This window comes from Lissotriton helveticus, chromosome 2_1, assembly GCF_964261635.1.
Source record: "Lissotriton helveticus chromosome 2_1, aLisHel1.1, whole genome shotgun sequence".
NCBI lineage: Eukaryota > Metazoa > Chordata > Amphibia > Caudata > Salamandridae > Lissotriton > Lissotriton helveticus.
This window is the reverse complement of record NC_136059.1, coordinates 355,582,747-355,597,190: the sequence shown is the minus strand read 5'-3', so window position 1 is coordinate 355,597,190 and position 14,444 is coordinate 355,582,747. Positions and strand designations below refer to the sequence as shown.

At 48.5% G+C, this 14,444-nt stretch overlaps 1 protein-coding gene across 14 annotated transcripts in view; it reads right to left on the bottom strand.

Moving 5' to 3' along the window:
* Positions 1-14,444, bottom strand: part of NIPBL (NIPBL cohesin loading factor) — a 1,942,504-nt gene that overhangs the window by 1,140,931 nt on the left and 787,129 nt on the right. For all 14 annotated transcript variants that reach the window (XM_078674965.1, XM_078674957.1, XM_078674966.1 and 11 more), the window contains one exon: positions 11,448-11,551. In XM_078674965.1, the coding sequence (XP_078531091.1) occupies positions 11,448-11,551 (104 nt within the window). The remainder of the gene's footprint in view (positions 1-11,447; positions 11,552-14,444) is intronic.

Here is a 14,444-nt window from a genome sequence, read left to right as displayed (position 1 = left end):
AGGCAGCCCTGAACCCAGGCTTCCCATCATGCCTCAGGGGTAACAGTTAGGTCAGTTGTTCTTTGCATAACCCTGATGTCAGGGCTAAATACACATATGAAAACGTACATCTCTCATTTACCTGGGGAGGCGGGTGGGTTGCTTATGACTTTGATGAGGATACAAGATTGTGGTATACACCACGGAGTTTTCTAACCGACGTGTATCCAACCCACCACCACCGGTGCTCCCCGACGAAGTACTATTGTCCGAAATGCATTGGAGCAATATGTGGAGCAATATGTAAAAAGAGTGGAACATATTTTTGCCACGAATATGTGAATTAACATTATCCAGATTGAATACCATGGAATAAATACGTTTTTTTGATCATGAACATAATCATGTTTCTTTGAATGGTGAAGGCAAGAATCGCCCAACAGTGTGCCCCAAGGGATGCCATCAGTTCTCTGATCGCACTTTATATCTTCTTTGATGAGGATACCCCTGGAAGAGAACTAGGATTACAGGGAAGTAACTTATCCTTCTCTTCCAGGGGATCCTCGTCAATAGTCATAAGCACTGAATAGAATAGCAAGCCCAACAACCACCTGCAGGTAAATGAGAAGTACATCTTCTACCTTAAAAGACCCAACATCACAGCCCAGACTGGCTGCTAAACAGATTCCGCAAGGAGGCTTGGCCTACTTGGGTATTTGCTCTCGTGTCAGAATCAAGACAATAATGTCTGGTAAATGTATGGACGGACCGCCAGGTCGCCGCCTTACAGATCTCAGACATGGGCACATTATTGAGAAAAGCCGCAGTCGCAGCTCTTCCTCTGGTGGAATACGCCTTGGGAGAGAATCCCAGGGGTTTTTGCGCCAGCTGGTAAGCAAGTTTTATACATGAAACGATCCATCTGGAAATGGAACGTTTCGAGGCAGCATGGCCTGTCCTGATCGATCCATAGTTAACGAAAAGATGATCAGAATGACGAATCACTTTAGACCTGTCAAGATAGTATTTTAAAACCATTTTCAGGTCTAAAGAATGCAGAGCCCTCTCAGCTGGAGTAGAGGGGTTGGGAAAAAAAGTGGGCAGAGAAATGATCTGATCCACTTTAGGCAGAAAAGATGGATGCGTCCGTAGCACCACCCTATTCAAATGGAACACCGTATAGGGTTCTGATGCACAGAGGGCATGAATCTCGCTCACTCTGCGAGCTGACGCGATAGCCACCAAAAAAGCCGCTTTCCATGAAAGATGTTGTAAAGTAGCTTTGTGAATGGGTTCAAAAGGAGGACCCATTAACTTTGATAGCACCAAGTTCAACTCCCAGGGTGGAGAAGGAGGACGCACTGGAGGGTATACTTTTTTTTAACCCTTGCAGGAAGTCCTTGACAGATGCTAGCTGGAAAAAAGAGGTTTGAGAAGGTGAACGCCTATAAGCCGTTATGGCCGTTAGGTGCACCTTGATGGAATTACATTTTAAACCTGCTTTAGCCAGATACAACAAATAAGGAAGAACTGCTTCTTCTTGACATTTGATCGGATCATGACTATTCTGTATACACCACATATAGAATCTCTTCCACTTGCATGCATACGAATGTCTGGTGGAAGGACGCCTTGCCTCTTTCAGAATGAACATGCAGTCCTCTGGCAATCCTAGATGGCCGTATTGGATGACCTCAGGAGCCATGCTGCCAAGCTCAGTGACGGAAGATTGGGATGGAAGATCCTCCCGTCCATCTTGGACAACCGGTCCGGCCTGCATGGCAGCCTCTTGTGAGGTGTCACTGACAGATGAAGCAGGTCCGTGTACCACCACTGCCTCGGCCAATCGGGAGCAATCAGAATCATTGTTGTGCACGAGTGTGTTAGCTTGCTCACCACCTTCGGAATCAACGGGAGAGGTGGAAAGGCGTACACAAATTCGTTTGACCAGTCGATCAAAAGAGCATTCCCTCTCGAGCCTGGCCGGTGGAACCTGGAGGCGAAGCTTCAGGCATTTGGAGTTTTGGTCGTCCGCGAACAAGTCTATGGAGGGACGACCCCAGGATTGAAAAAGTTCCTCCACCACTTCGTCGAGAAGAACCCAGTCTTCTTTGTCGTCGAAATGACGGCTTAGAGCGTCTGCCCTCACGTTTTGCTCTCCTGGAAGGTGAACCGCCGTAACAGACAGCCTGCGAGCCAGAAGCCAATGCCAGATACTCTGAGCTTCCAACGACAACGTCCGGGAGCACGTCCCCCCCTGCTTGTTCAAGTAGTACATCGTGGTGGTGTTGTCCGTCTGTACTAGCACCGATGACTCTTGGATTGAGGGCAGGAACGCTTTGAGAGCTAGGTGGACTGCTCTCAGCTCCAGCATGTTGATATGGTAAGTGCTTTCCTTGTCTGACCACTGACCTTGAACCTGTTGGGGGCCCATGTGCGCCCCCCAGCCCAGAAGGGAAGCGTCCGTGATCAGTGTTTGTGCAGGAGGAGGTTGGTGGAACAGGACTCCCACCTGCATATTCTGAGCTTTTGTCCACCACAGAATAGACGCTTGAGCTGCGTCTGAGATAGTGATGTGATCGTCCCAGCGAGCCGATTGCTGATCCCACTTGTCCTCTAGATCCTGCTGAAGAGGACGCATTTGAAGTCTGGCATTCGGAACCAGGAAGATGCAAGATGCCATCGACCCTAGCAGGGAGGCAATCCTGCGCACTTTCTGAGTATTGCCGCGAAGAATCAGCTGACATTTCTGGGCGATTGACGATTGTCTCTCCTCCGAAGGAAACACTTTCCCTGCTTTGGAGTCTAGCAGGGCTCCAAGGAAGTGAATCCTCTGGGTGGGCTGGATGACTGACTTTCCGAAGTTGACATGTAGCCCTAGTCTCTGGCAGAGCTGTATACAAGTCTGGAACTGATTCGTTACGTTGACTGGGGAGGGACCTTTCACCAGCCAATCGTCCAAGTATGGATACACGAAGACCCCTCTGCGACATAGTGCAGCTGCTACCACCACAACACACTTTGTGAACACCCGAGGGGCCGACTTCAACCCAAACGGCAGGACTTTGAACTGATAGTGAGAGGTCCCCACCCTGAACCGAAGAAATCTTCTGTGACTGGGATGTATTGGGACATGGAAATAAGCATCTTGAAGGTCCAGCGAACACATCCAATCTCCCTTCCTGAGATGCGGATATATTTGGTGAAGCACCAACATGCGGAATCTTCCCTTTTTGACATGCAGATTTAGCGTTCGCAAGTCCAGGATGGGTCTGTATTCTGCCTTCTGTCCTTTTTTCTTGACCAGAAAATAACGGGAGTATACTCCTTTTCCCCTCTGAGAGACCGGACTCTCTCGATAGCTGACTTTTCGAGTAGAGTGGTGACTTCTTTTTGCAGTAGGTGCAGCTGATGATTTGATGTAGACATTGGGGGAACTGGTGAAGGCAGACGACTGAAACGAAGACAGTACCCATTCTGAAGTGTAGACAACACCCATCTGTCTTTTGTGATGCTTTGCCACTCTTTCAAATGCTTTGTCAGGCTTCCCCCCACTGGAGTGGTCCACGGCGCTGGGGGAAGAGAGACTCATTGCTTGGCTTGAGCCTTGCTGCCTTGGCGCTGATTATTTCCCTTGTAATTACGCTTGCCTTTATACTGGGACTTTTGCTGCCCCTGCTGATCTTGGCTCTTCTGCCAGTTCGGGGTTTGAAGCCGCTGCTTTGTAGAGCCCTTGTTGAAGGAGCGAAATTTCTTCTTGAACTCCTTCTTTTCAAGACCCACCGCCTTGAGAATTTCCAGCTCTGCCTTCATGCGCTGCATTTCCTCGTCTGCACTTGTGCCAAACAATGAAGCACCTGAAAAAGGTAAGTTCAATATACGTGCTTGGGCTTCTGGTTTTAAAGCTGTTAGTCGCAACCATGATGACCTTCTTGCTGTTACCCCATGAGCATACCCATGAGCATACCCATCAGCTGCTAGGGTAGCTCCATCCGCTGCAGCGCTTATCACCTGGTTGGAGACTTGACTGCCTTCCAGGAGGATTTCCTCAAAGTCCTTACGGTCCTCTACTGGGAGTTTCTCCACAAAACGTTGCAGAGAATCCCACAGGGAGCGGTCTTAACGCCCCAAGAGGGATTCCGCATTGGCAACCTTGAGAAAAGACGCTGATGTATTGCAGACCCGTCTTCCCCACGAGTCTTGCATCTTACTGTCCTTATCCGGAGGAACAGTGGAGGATGAGGCAACTGCATTGGACTTCCTCGCCGCCGCAATAATCACTGAGTGCGGGGGAGGATCAGCTCTGAGGAATAGCGGATCGTCCTCTGGAGATTTGTACTTTTTAGGAATCCTTGCCGGAGCCGCTTTGACCTTCGCTGGGGTTAAAAAGACGTCCATAACTGGCTCTATAATTCCCGGCACCAAAGGCAGAAGAGGTTTGGGTGCAGACCTATGTTGTAATGTTTCAAATATTATCGAGGTCTTGACCTGCGGAGCTTTTAAGGTAATACCCAGCTTAAGGGCTCCCCTACCCAGTACGTCCTGAAAAGTGAAGATATTATCTATTGGAGATACCCCCGTTGAAGGAGAGTCTGTCAGGGTAGGAGAGTAGTCTCTGTGAGAGCGGGTCGAGGAAGAAGTAGGAGTAGTTCTTCGGTCTCTCCTTGTGCTTCTTGAGCGTGATCTACGCCTGCCGGTTCGCACCCTGAAGCGCGATCGTTCCCTTTGACGAACTGGGGAGCACGATCTTTCCCTCTGGCGAACTGGAGAACGTGATCTATCCTTCTGATGTGATCTTTCGCTCTGGCGAACTGGGGAACGTGATTTTTCCCTCTGGCAAACTGGAGAGCGTGATCTTGCTCTCTGGGGAACGTGATCTTTCCTTCTGGCGAACTGGAGAGCGTGATCTTTCTTTTTGCCTCACCGGAGAGCGTGACCGTTCTCTAGGCCTAGAGAGCGGTTGCTGCAACCGATACGCGGTCTCCTTGTCCGGAGCCCAGTGATGCAGTGGCTTGCACCATCTCGGTGAAAGTCTGACAGTAGGCGATTTATGTGCTAAATCTTTCACTGGAGAGTGTGATGGAGGCGTTGCATCCCTTTGCGAATGCCTGGATTCCTCGCTGCCCGACTGATAAATAATCACATCCTGGCCAGAGTCCGAACCTGAGCCAGCCGCAGACCTGGAGCGACCGCGAGAGTCCCTCTGTTCCGGCGACCTCTTCCGCTTGGCAGCGTGACTGTCACTCACTTGCGAGCCCTGGTCATCCTCCGCAGCTGAGGCAGACCCAGACGACCTTATAGACTGCTGTGCCACTGTCTGAGGTTGGACCACTGGAGTTCCATGCCTCGACGTCGATCTCCGAGGAGGTGAAGTCCATACAGGCTTCTCCAACGCCGAACTTTGCTCAACTTTCGACGGCGAGTGCCCTGCTGACGTTTGTGAATGCCTTGACGTCGAGCGTCGATGGTGTGACGCCGACGGAGGAAGCTTCGACGTCGAACTACCATGGTCCTTCGACAACGATGAATGCCTCGACGTCGAATGTCGATGGGTCGTCGACGGAGAATCCCTCAACGTCGAACGCCGATGACCTGGCGACGACGAAGGATGCTTCGAGGTCGATCTCTTCCTCGACGTCGATGGCCGATGACCTGACGGCGGGGGATGCCTCGACGTCGATCGCCGATGACCTGGAGACGACGGAGAATGCCTAGACGTCAAGCGTCTATAGCCAGACGAAGACGGAGGCTGCCTCGACGCCGAGCGCCCATGACTAGGCGACGGCGGAGGCTTCGACGTCGAAAACTCTACCTGAACCTTCGACGACAGAAGTCTCGACGTTGAGCCGCCCTGCTTCAACGGAGACCTAGACTTTGCACTCGACGCTGCACATCGCCCGGTTGACGGCAGCGGAGTCTTGACTTTCGACGCTGAAGACTTCACCTTCTTCGTCGTTGGAGACCTCGACGCCGATCCCGACGCCGAAGGAGAGCAGGTTGGAACTTTCTTCGACGTCGACGGCTTCACAAGTCTCTTTGGAGACCTACCTCTCTCAGAAAGTCCATAAATCCTGCTTCTTTCTCTGTCCTTGATAGTTCTGGATGACAAGGACTGGTAGTGGACACAAGATGCTACCTCATGAGAGTCAGGTAGACAGCAAATACACACAGGATGTGTATCAGACCAAGCCTTCTTATGCCCACAGGCAGGGCAGGTGTCAAAAAGAGCCTTGGGCATTTCTGACAAAAAATTAACCTTTTTTGAGCCCAAAAAAGGTATAACTCTCTCTAAGGTAAAAAACCGTCGAGTGAGATCAAGAATTTGAAGAAAACACAAAGTAATTCTGACAGAAAGTCAAAAAAAGGTGGGAGCTGTTAACCAGGGTCCTGACAGAAGGAGCCGGAAAGAACAACTGACCCCTGAGGCATGATGGGAATCCTGGGTTCAGGGCTGCCTTAAAGGCACAGTGCCAGTTTTCTGTTGAAAATGCTTTCATTTTCTATGTATTTGCTTTTCAATGCAGCCTGAGGCTAACAATGTCTTTTTATGAGCAATTTTCAGGAGTTATGAGTGGTTTTACTCATTAAAACACAAAATTCAAAGGATATTTGATTTAATGTGTTCTTTGTTTCCTTTATAATTGCAGTACATGTGCAAGGTTTTACATTGTGTTAGCCTCTTTTTGGGGCTGCATTGGTATGAGAAGAAAATAATATATGTACATACATATATGTGGAGTTAGATATATGTGTTTTTTACATATATATTTTTATATTGTTTCCGTGGTCCAGCACATGGGCGGGAATATTCAGTGCTTATGGCTATTGATGAGGATCCCCTGGAAGAGAAGGTGTGGTTCCATATGGACAGGGCGGTAACTGGACGAACCATTTGCGACCTCTCCTGGCTCCCTCGGGCCTCCCGCTCCCACAGTGCCTATATTGCCCTTCCCACCTGGACGGTAATGGACATATGGGACAAAGTGGTTGTTTCTAAAGGACTCACTACCTTCCCATCCCACCATTGCTGGATACTCGTTTTTCCCGCCGGCTGTTAATCCCCAGGTGTTTGCTGCCTGGCTGGAGGGTGGGTGCAGAACGATTCGGGATCTGTTTTTAGGAGACGTCTTCTAAACTTTTGCGCAATGCAAGGAAGAGTTCCGACTCTCGAAAGGAGCAAGACTCCAGTACACGCAACTTCGTCACTACATATTTAAGTCCTCTCTAGCACCGGCCGCCACCTGTGCGGTCACTCCTTTTGAACGCCTAGTGCGCTCCTTTGATGGTTCTAAGGGACTCATTTCCCGGACTTATCAGATTCTACAGCATCCGCCACTCGTGAACCCCTATCCATACCAACATCACTGGCAATCGACAGCTCCCTCTGACATCACCTCAGCCCAATGGAACCGCCTGTGGCAAGACATCCCGAAGGTGTACAGCAGCTTCTCACAACGGGAAACGGCATATAAGCTTATGACGCAGTGTTTATTACACTCCCCTTCGACTGCACAAGATGTTTCCTACTTCCTCCCCCCTATGCTGGAGATGCTAGAGCGCCCCAGGAGATTTTATTCATATATGGTGAGCCTGCCCGCTCTTGATCCTATTTTGGAAAGCGGTTTATTCGTATTAGGGTGGAGCTTGGCTTGCCCCTGCCAGATACTCCAGTCACAATTCTCCTAGGCATCAAACCTGACAATCTGCGCGCACTCACCCGTAGTGATTGGCATATTGTTCTCCACATGCTCGGTGTTGCAAAACAGCTCATAGCCTTGTACTGGAAAAAACGGAACCCCAGTCCATTAACATCTAGTTCACGCGTTTCTGGCACATAGTAACCATGGAATTACTTACTGCATGCTTGCAATCGCGCAACAGACACACACACTTCACCAAAATATGGCAGCCATTGGTCACCTACCTTGGTAAAATGGAGCACGCATGTCTTATGCCCCCGAAGCTCCGGGCTCTACACCTCTTTGAAGACCCGGTTTACCCACCTGACTAGGACAGATCGCCCACATAAGTAGCCTGGACCACTTCCTTGACCGTCACAACACTCCCTGATGGACAAGTTGAATACACTGCGCCTCGCCCCCCAAGCAGCCCCCACCCCGCCGTCCTCCCTCTTTTAGATACTGTCTTGAGTCGCAACTCTTGCCGCTCATGATTATTATTGTCTCCACCTCTTGTCCCTTCTTACCCTGCGCCCCCTCCCACAGTAGCTCCTTTTCACTTTCTATTCTGTATGCCCCCCTTACTCTAATCCTTGTTCTTATCTCTTCTCTTTTTCGACCCTCAGGCATTTCATTCTTCTCGTTCCATGTTGGGTTTGGATTCTATTGATCTCACTGCCTAGAAGCTTCCTTGCATTTGTATCTTCATGAAAGGTCTCCTGTCAGACGCGGCCGGCCCGTCATGGGTTGTAGGCGACTTGCTGTGTAACATCTGCATTGATACTTAACATCTGCACTTTATATGCCTCCCCTAAATTATGCGGCCGGACCTGTAAAGGGTTGTAGGCGATGAGCTGTGTACAGGCAGACCCTTCCACTGGTTATTTCCCTACAAAATAAAAACAGATTTCAAACAAAAGTGGTAATAGTGTAAGTGGCAGTTTCAGCCATGTGGAGTTGGTCTTGTATGCAACCCCTGGAGCAATTTTCCATCTTTCTTGATAAAGGAGAAGCTACTATGATAAAGCCAGTAGCACTATTGATCTTTATGTATATGGGATCCTGCGTAAAATGCATATATTTTCTTTCCACCCTGGGCATTACTGTTTTTAAAGAGGCTGTTTTTTACATGACTCTTTTCCCTGGGTCTAGGATGATCAGCAGCAGGGGGCGGGGGTGCTCATTCCTTCTTTGCGCAGGGAGTAACATTTCTGTAAGGAACCAGCTATTCTATGAGTCTACCTGCTCATACTGTTGGTCAAAGACTAGTTCCAGTTTAATCAATGGTGGCTCTGATATTAATGGAGGTTCTAGATAAATCTGCTCTTCTAAAGCCTCAACAGATTCTAAATCTATCTATACTTTCATCAAACTCTCTATTTATCTAAGAGAAAATATTTCAGACAAGTCAATGCTTTTATTTGTAGACAGAGTGCTCTTTGTTTGGGGGTAAGTGGGTTTTTCCCTTCAGCGTCAAAGTTTTCAACTCTTTTCCCCTCTTCTAATCTAGCTCTCTTTTTGGAGTTGTTTGTCCACAACTGTGTCTTTGTGTTTCCCTTCATGGTGCTCATCAGTCTTTGACCTCCCTTATAATGATGATCTTGGCATTAAGAGTGTCTGAGGAAGAATACGGATTGGAGGGATGCTCTCATGGCTCCCAAGACCCGGACGACCTCATCCAAATTGTGTCTAGTCCAACTCTATTACCTACAGGTGGCATACCTTACACAAAGCGGCCCTCCACGACCTGTACGCACTGCAATCACGCCCCAACGGATTTTTATCATAATATCTGGCAGTGCCCCGTTCTTGCACCATTCTGGGCGGGTGTGGAACGAGAACTCACACAGACCCTGGGGTGGACGGCTCCCCATACCCATTGCGTCTGATTCTGGGCGTGTTTGATGGCCTGGATGGCTCTCGGGCCGACAAGCGCTTCCATGGGACAGCGGTGACGGTGGTGAAGCGAGATATAGCGGCACTATGGTCCCAGGCCAAACCCCCAACTATGTGGAGGCGGAGACGGGGTGGACTGGTGCGGAACTCAGGAAGAGCCTCTCTTTGAAGCTCGGGCTGTCCTGAACTCTACAAAAATATATGGGGTAAATGGTTCAACATGTTGTCCTGAGGGGTGGGTGTGTTTTCCTTTTCTTTTTGGATTCATGATAACCTCATGTACGACTTTATCCTGCAGATTGATTCACATGTATGTCGTTTCCCATATGACCGTACACTGTTCAGATATTATGCTTGTTATTGCTGCCACTGTAAATTTGAGGTTTGTTCTAAACTCAAACTTGATTATAAAAAAAAAAAAAGTGTGTTTGAGGAATTAAGAGTCCGATGCGTTGCCTCGGTCCCACTGAAAACCTGAGACACAGAGGGAACATGTATTCTGTGAATGCTCTGGGTCTCAGTATCTTCAGTACCTCTTTATTTTTTAGGTCAGCATACCGTTCTAGAACGTTGGATCCTTCCCTCTGCACCACTTCAGTTTCCTTGAGAGTTTCTTCGTCACTGAACAGTTCCAGGTCCATAAGGGAGGGCTGTTTGGTCTGTGACTGCAACGTGGCATAGTGTGCACACTTCTGCTTCTTCCTGAATGAGTCCCTGTGAGAATTCCTTGCAATCGGTAATCTTGGGACTTATGGTCCTTAGGAAGGCCACCCTTGCCTTTGTCTTTCCATCAAGTTTACAGTGAGACTTCAAACTAAATCTGAAGTAGAAATTGTTCACGTCTCAAGGTAGCTACGACCAGCCAACCGTTCATTATCTAACCCATGGTTGAAGTCCAAATGAACACACAATTTAAGTCTTTTTCAGTTCTGCGACATACTGTAGACTTCGAGGTGTTTATATTTTTTGGCATTATCCGCAGTGCTTCAATGATCTAAGACCTTAATCTTGCTTCCGAACCAGACAGCCGAAAACATGAATCTGAAGACCGCACCCATGCATCAGGACATTGTGGACATATTTCTAATGCAATGGGGAAATAGCTCCTCCCCCAGTTTAACCCGGACAAAACAGCACATGAATCCAGAAAAGATTCATGCTACAAATTTATTTGTGGGGCATGGAAAAGTGTAACGTTTTAGACTAAAAAAGAAGATACCATGAAAAACTGCAGTTTTGGCTCTTACATCAGCTGGGGCTCTTTCTGTTAACCTCCCTTCCCCTGCAGTAGAAACACCTCCATTTGCAACTGGCCAAGTTGGAATAACTATAAATAGTGCATGTAGTTATAGAAAGCTCTGTTCGAAGGTTTGGGCGTTGGTTGTTTCTCTGGTTCAATAATTTGTTACCAAAAGCTTCAGGATTGCTTCATATTGGCAAATTAGGCCACACAAACCATATCCTAAAGTCAGGAGCCACATGCTGATTAATAGAAACCTGTGCATTTCATGAATGTCAAGAGTTGTAAAAGTATTTCCAATCAAACCACTCTGACAAACAACTTTCATTAAAAGAGACTAGTTTAAAGTGTATTGTAAGAGCAACCTTTTTAACAAGCTAATCAAGAGCAGTTGCTATAATGCATACATTGTCCAAAGCAGGATTAAAGCTGGCTCCAATATAATAATTCACACCCAGAAACCTATGGCAAGCGAGGAGCTCATGGCCTGTGCAATACAATCTTTTAGTTCAATAGAATACCTGGTAGATTCAAACCCTGCTTCACAAATTCAATAAATTCAATACATGAGCACGCACATTAACCAAATGGATCAATTTTGTGTTATCTTGTCAATGTAATCAGTACTGAATTGAAAATAAACAGTGCCATACCTTATCCATAATGCCCATTGCTTTAATCTTTGCAGACTCGCTTCCCAATTCATTCAACTGATGTTTTCCAAGTAACATCTCCGGAGGAATCTCATCCTCATCACCTACAAGAACAAAATACCCTTAGCATGCAATTCTAGTGATTTAGATGCAACACTTGCAGGAAAATAGTACAAACATCTGCTGCAAGGGTGATAATCAAATGAAAAACTTTTTTTGTGTTGTCACTATAGGATTTCAATTGCTATATCTAAACATTAGTTTCTTACCTGTAACTCGTGTTCTCTCGTAGGGGAATCTCCACTGAAGTTGTAGGGAGCTGAGTTCTTGTTGCAGTAGCCCCAACTTTTTGCCTGGTATTTGATGCAACTTTGACCGAATTGTACTGGGTTCCTGCTAACCATGTCCCCAGTACCAGTTTTCTAACCCTAAAACTGTACAATTAATTCCTCACTAGGCAAAGCCATTAGCAGCCACTCTAAGTCCCTAACAAATGGTACCCTTGGTACCTAGGGTATAAGGTATTCAAGAGGGTCCCTAAGGGCAGAAGCACAAATTGTGCCCCCCAAGGGACCCTTCACCAAGCACCATCAAGTCTTCCATTGCAGGCTGCATGCCTTGGTGTAGACAAAAGTAAAAATACGACATGTCACACATCCCTGTGTGCCATGTTCCCTAACACTACAAGTGATATTTGTCACCCCTACAGCAAGCCTGACAGTCCTATGGTAGGGTGCTGAATATTACATGTGAGGGAATATCTAAATAAGCAGATATGCCCCTGTGCTGGTCGGTCTTATTACAGCCAGGATAAGTGACAAAGGTAGACATTTTAAAACGTGCTGGACAAAGGTAAAAACAAGTTCCCCAGCTACATGATGGCTTCAAGAACAAGTTACTTACCTTCTGTAACGATATATCTGTAAGAAACAGTAGTTACTATTAGATTCCTTACCTTAGAATATCTGCAGGCGTCAGACTGGATCCGGACATTCTTGCGTAGCAGTACCCTTGCGGGTCGGTAGGCGTCGTCTGCGGCTCTGCGTCCGTAGTCGGTGTCGTGGGAGCCGTGATGACGTCGTCGGAGTACTTAGACGCCGCCTCCGTGTGCTGACGTCAGTTCTTAGACACAGCTTTTCCGCGCCAGAAACGCAGAGCCATGTTAAAAACCAACACTGGTGCCATTGAAACTAGGGCCCTGAAAGGGGATGACCTTAACCCTAGATATCAGTTAGCAGAACGGGGAGGATGGGTGGGGCGGTAAGGAATCTAATACTAACTACTGTTTCTTACAGATATATCGTTACCGAAGGTAAGTAACTTGTTCATCTGAAAGAATGTAAGTTAGTATTAGATTCCTTACCTTAGAATAGATACCCCAGCAATACCAACCCCGCTGGTGGGTCTGCGAACCAATAATCACACCAGAAAGTCCTGGAGGACGGAACGGCCAAAGAAGCCATCCCTCCGGACTTGGCTGTCCAGGCAATAGTGTCTTGCAAACGTGTGCAGCGATGCCCACGTAGCTGCCTGACAGATGTTCTGCAGGGGGACTCCCCGGCCCAGGGCAGTGCTAGCCGCCGTGGCCAGAGTGGAATGGGCTCTCAGCCCAACAGGAGGCTCCTTCCTCGCCAAGGAGTAACATGCCTTGATACACAGGACGACCCACCGAGAGATGGTCCTCTTGTGCACCACCCGTCCCTTCTTAGCGCCCACGTAACCAACAAACAGTTGGTCATCCACACGGGACTGGCGTGTGCGATCCAAGTAGAATGAAAGCGCACGTTTTGGGTCCAGACGGTGGAGCCGCTCTTCCTCTTTAGAAGGATGCGGTGGCGGAAAGAAGGTGGGCAATGTTATAGACTGCCCGATATGGAAGGCCGTGACAACCTTGGGCAGGAAAGATGCCCTAGTCCGCAACACAACCTTGTCCGGATGGACAGAAAGGAAAGGGGGTTTGGATGAAAGAGCTTGGAGCTCACTCACTCTCCTGGCAGAGGTGATGGCAACCAGGAAAGCAGTCTTCAGAGTAAGAAGGCGTAGAGGACAGTTGTGAAGTGGCTCAAAGGGAGCGCACATCAGAAAGGTAAGAACAAGGTTCAAGTCCCACTGAGGCATCACAAATGGAACAGGGGGGAACATGTCTGTGATGCCCTTCAGAAAACGAGTAACAATGGGGGACTTGAACAAAGAAGGTTGATCAGGCAGCCTTAGAAAGGCTGAAAGGGCAGAAAGGTAGCCCTTGATAGTGCCCAGAGCAGAGCCCTGCTGGGCAAGAGAAAGAAGGAAGAGAAGAACCTCAGAAAGAGGGGCAGAAAGTGGATCCACAGCCTTTGCTGTGCACCATGCCACAAATTTATTCCACCTGCAGGCGTATACCGATTTTGTGGAGGGACGCCTGGCTGCCAGAATGACATTACAGACTTCAGGAGGCAAGTCAAATGGCCTCAACTGTCACCGCTCAATCTCCAAGCATGGAGGTGGAGACTGGACAGGTTCGGGTGGAGGACCGTCCCCTGCTGCTGCGACAGAAGGTCCTCCTGAAGAGGCAGACGAACCGGGGGATCAACTGACATACTGAGTAGCTCGGGATACCAGTACCTTCGTGCCCAGTCCGGAGCCACAAGGATGACTTGGGCCCGGTCGCGTTTGATCTTCTTCAGCACTCAGGGCAGAAGTGGTATAGGCGGCTAGGCGTACAACAGACCGCAACTCCACTCGCGACGAAAAGCGTCGCCGAGCGAGTGCCGCCTTGGAAATTCCAACGCGTAGCACTGATGACATTGCGCGTTCTCTTCGGTGGCGAATAGATCTAACCAAGGCTCTCCCACTGCTGAAAGAGGCCTTGCGCCACGTCCGAGTTCAGACGCCATTCGTGATCCATCATGCACCGACGGCTGAGTTCGTCCGCCCTGGCGTTCAGAGTACCTGGCAGGTGTTGAACCACCAGGGTCACGCCCTGATGTTCCAGCCACTGCCAGAGGCGCAGAGCCTCCT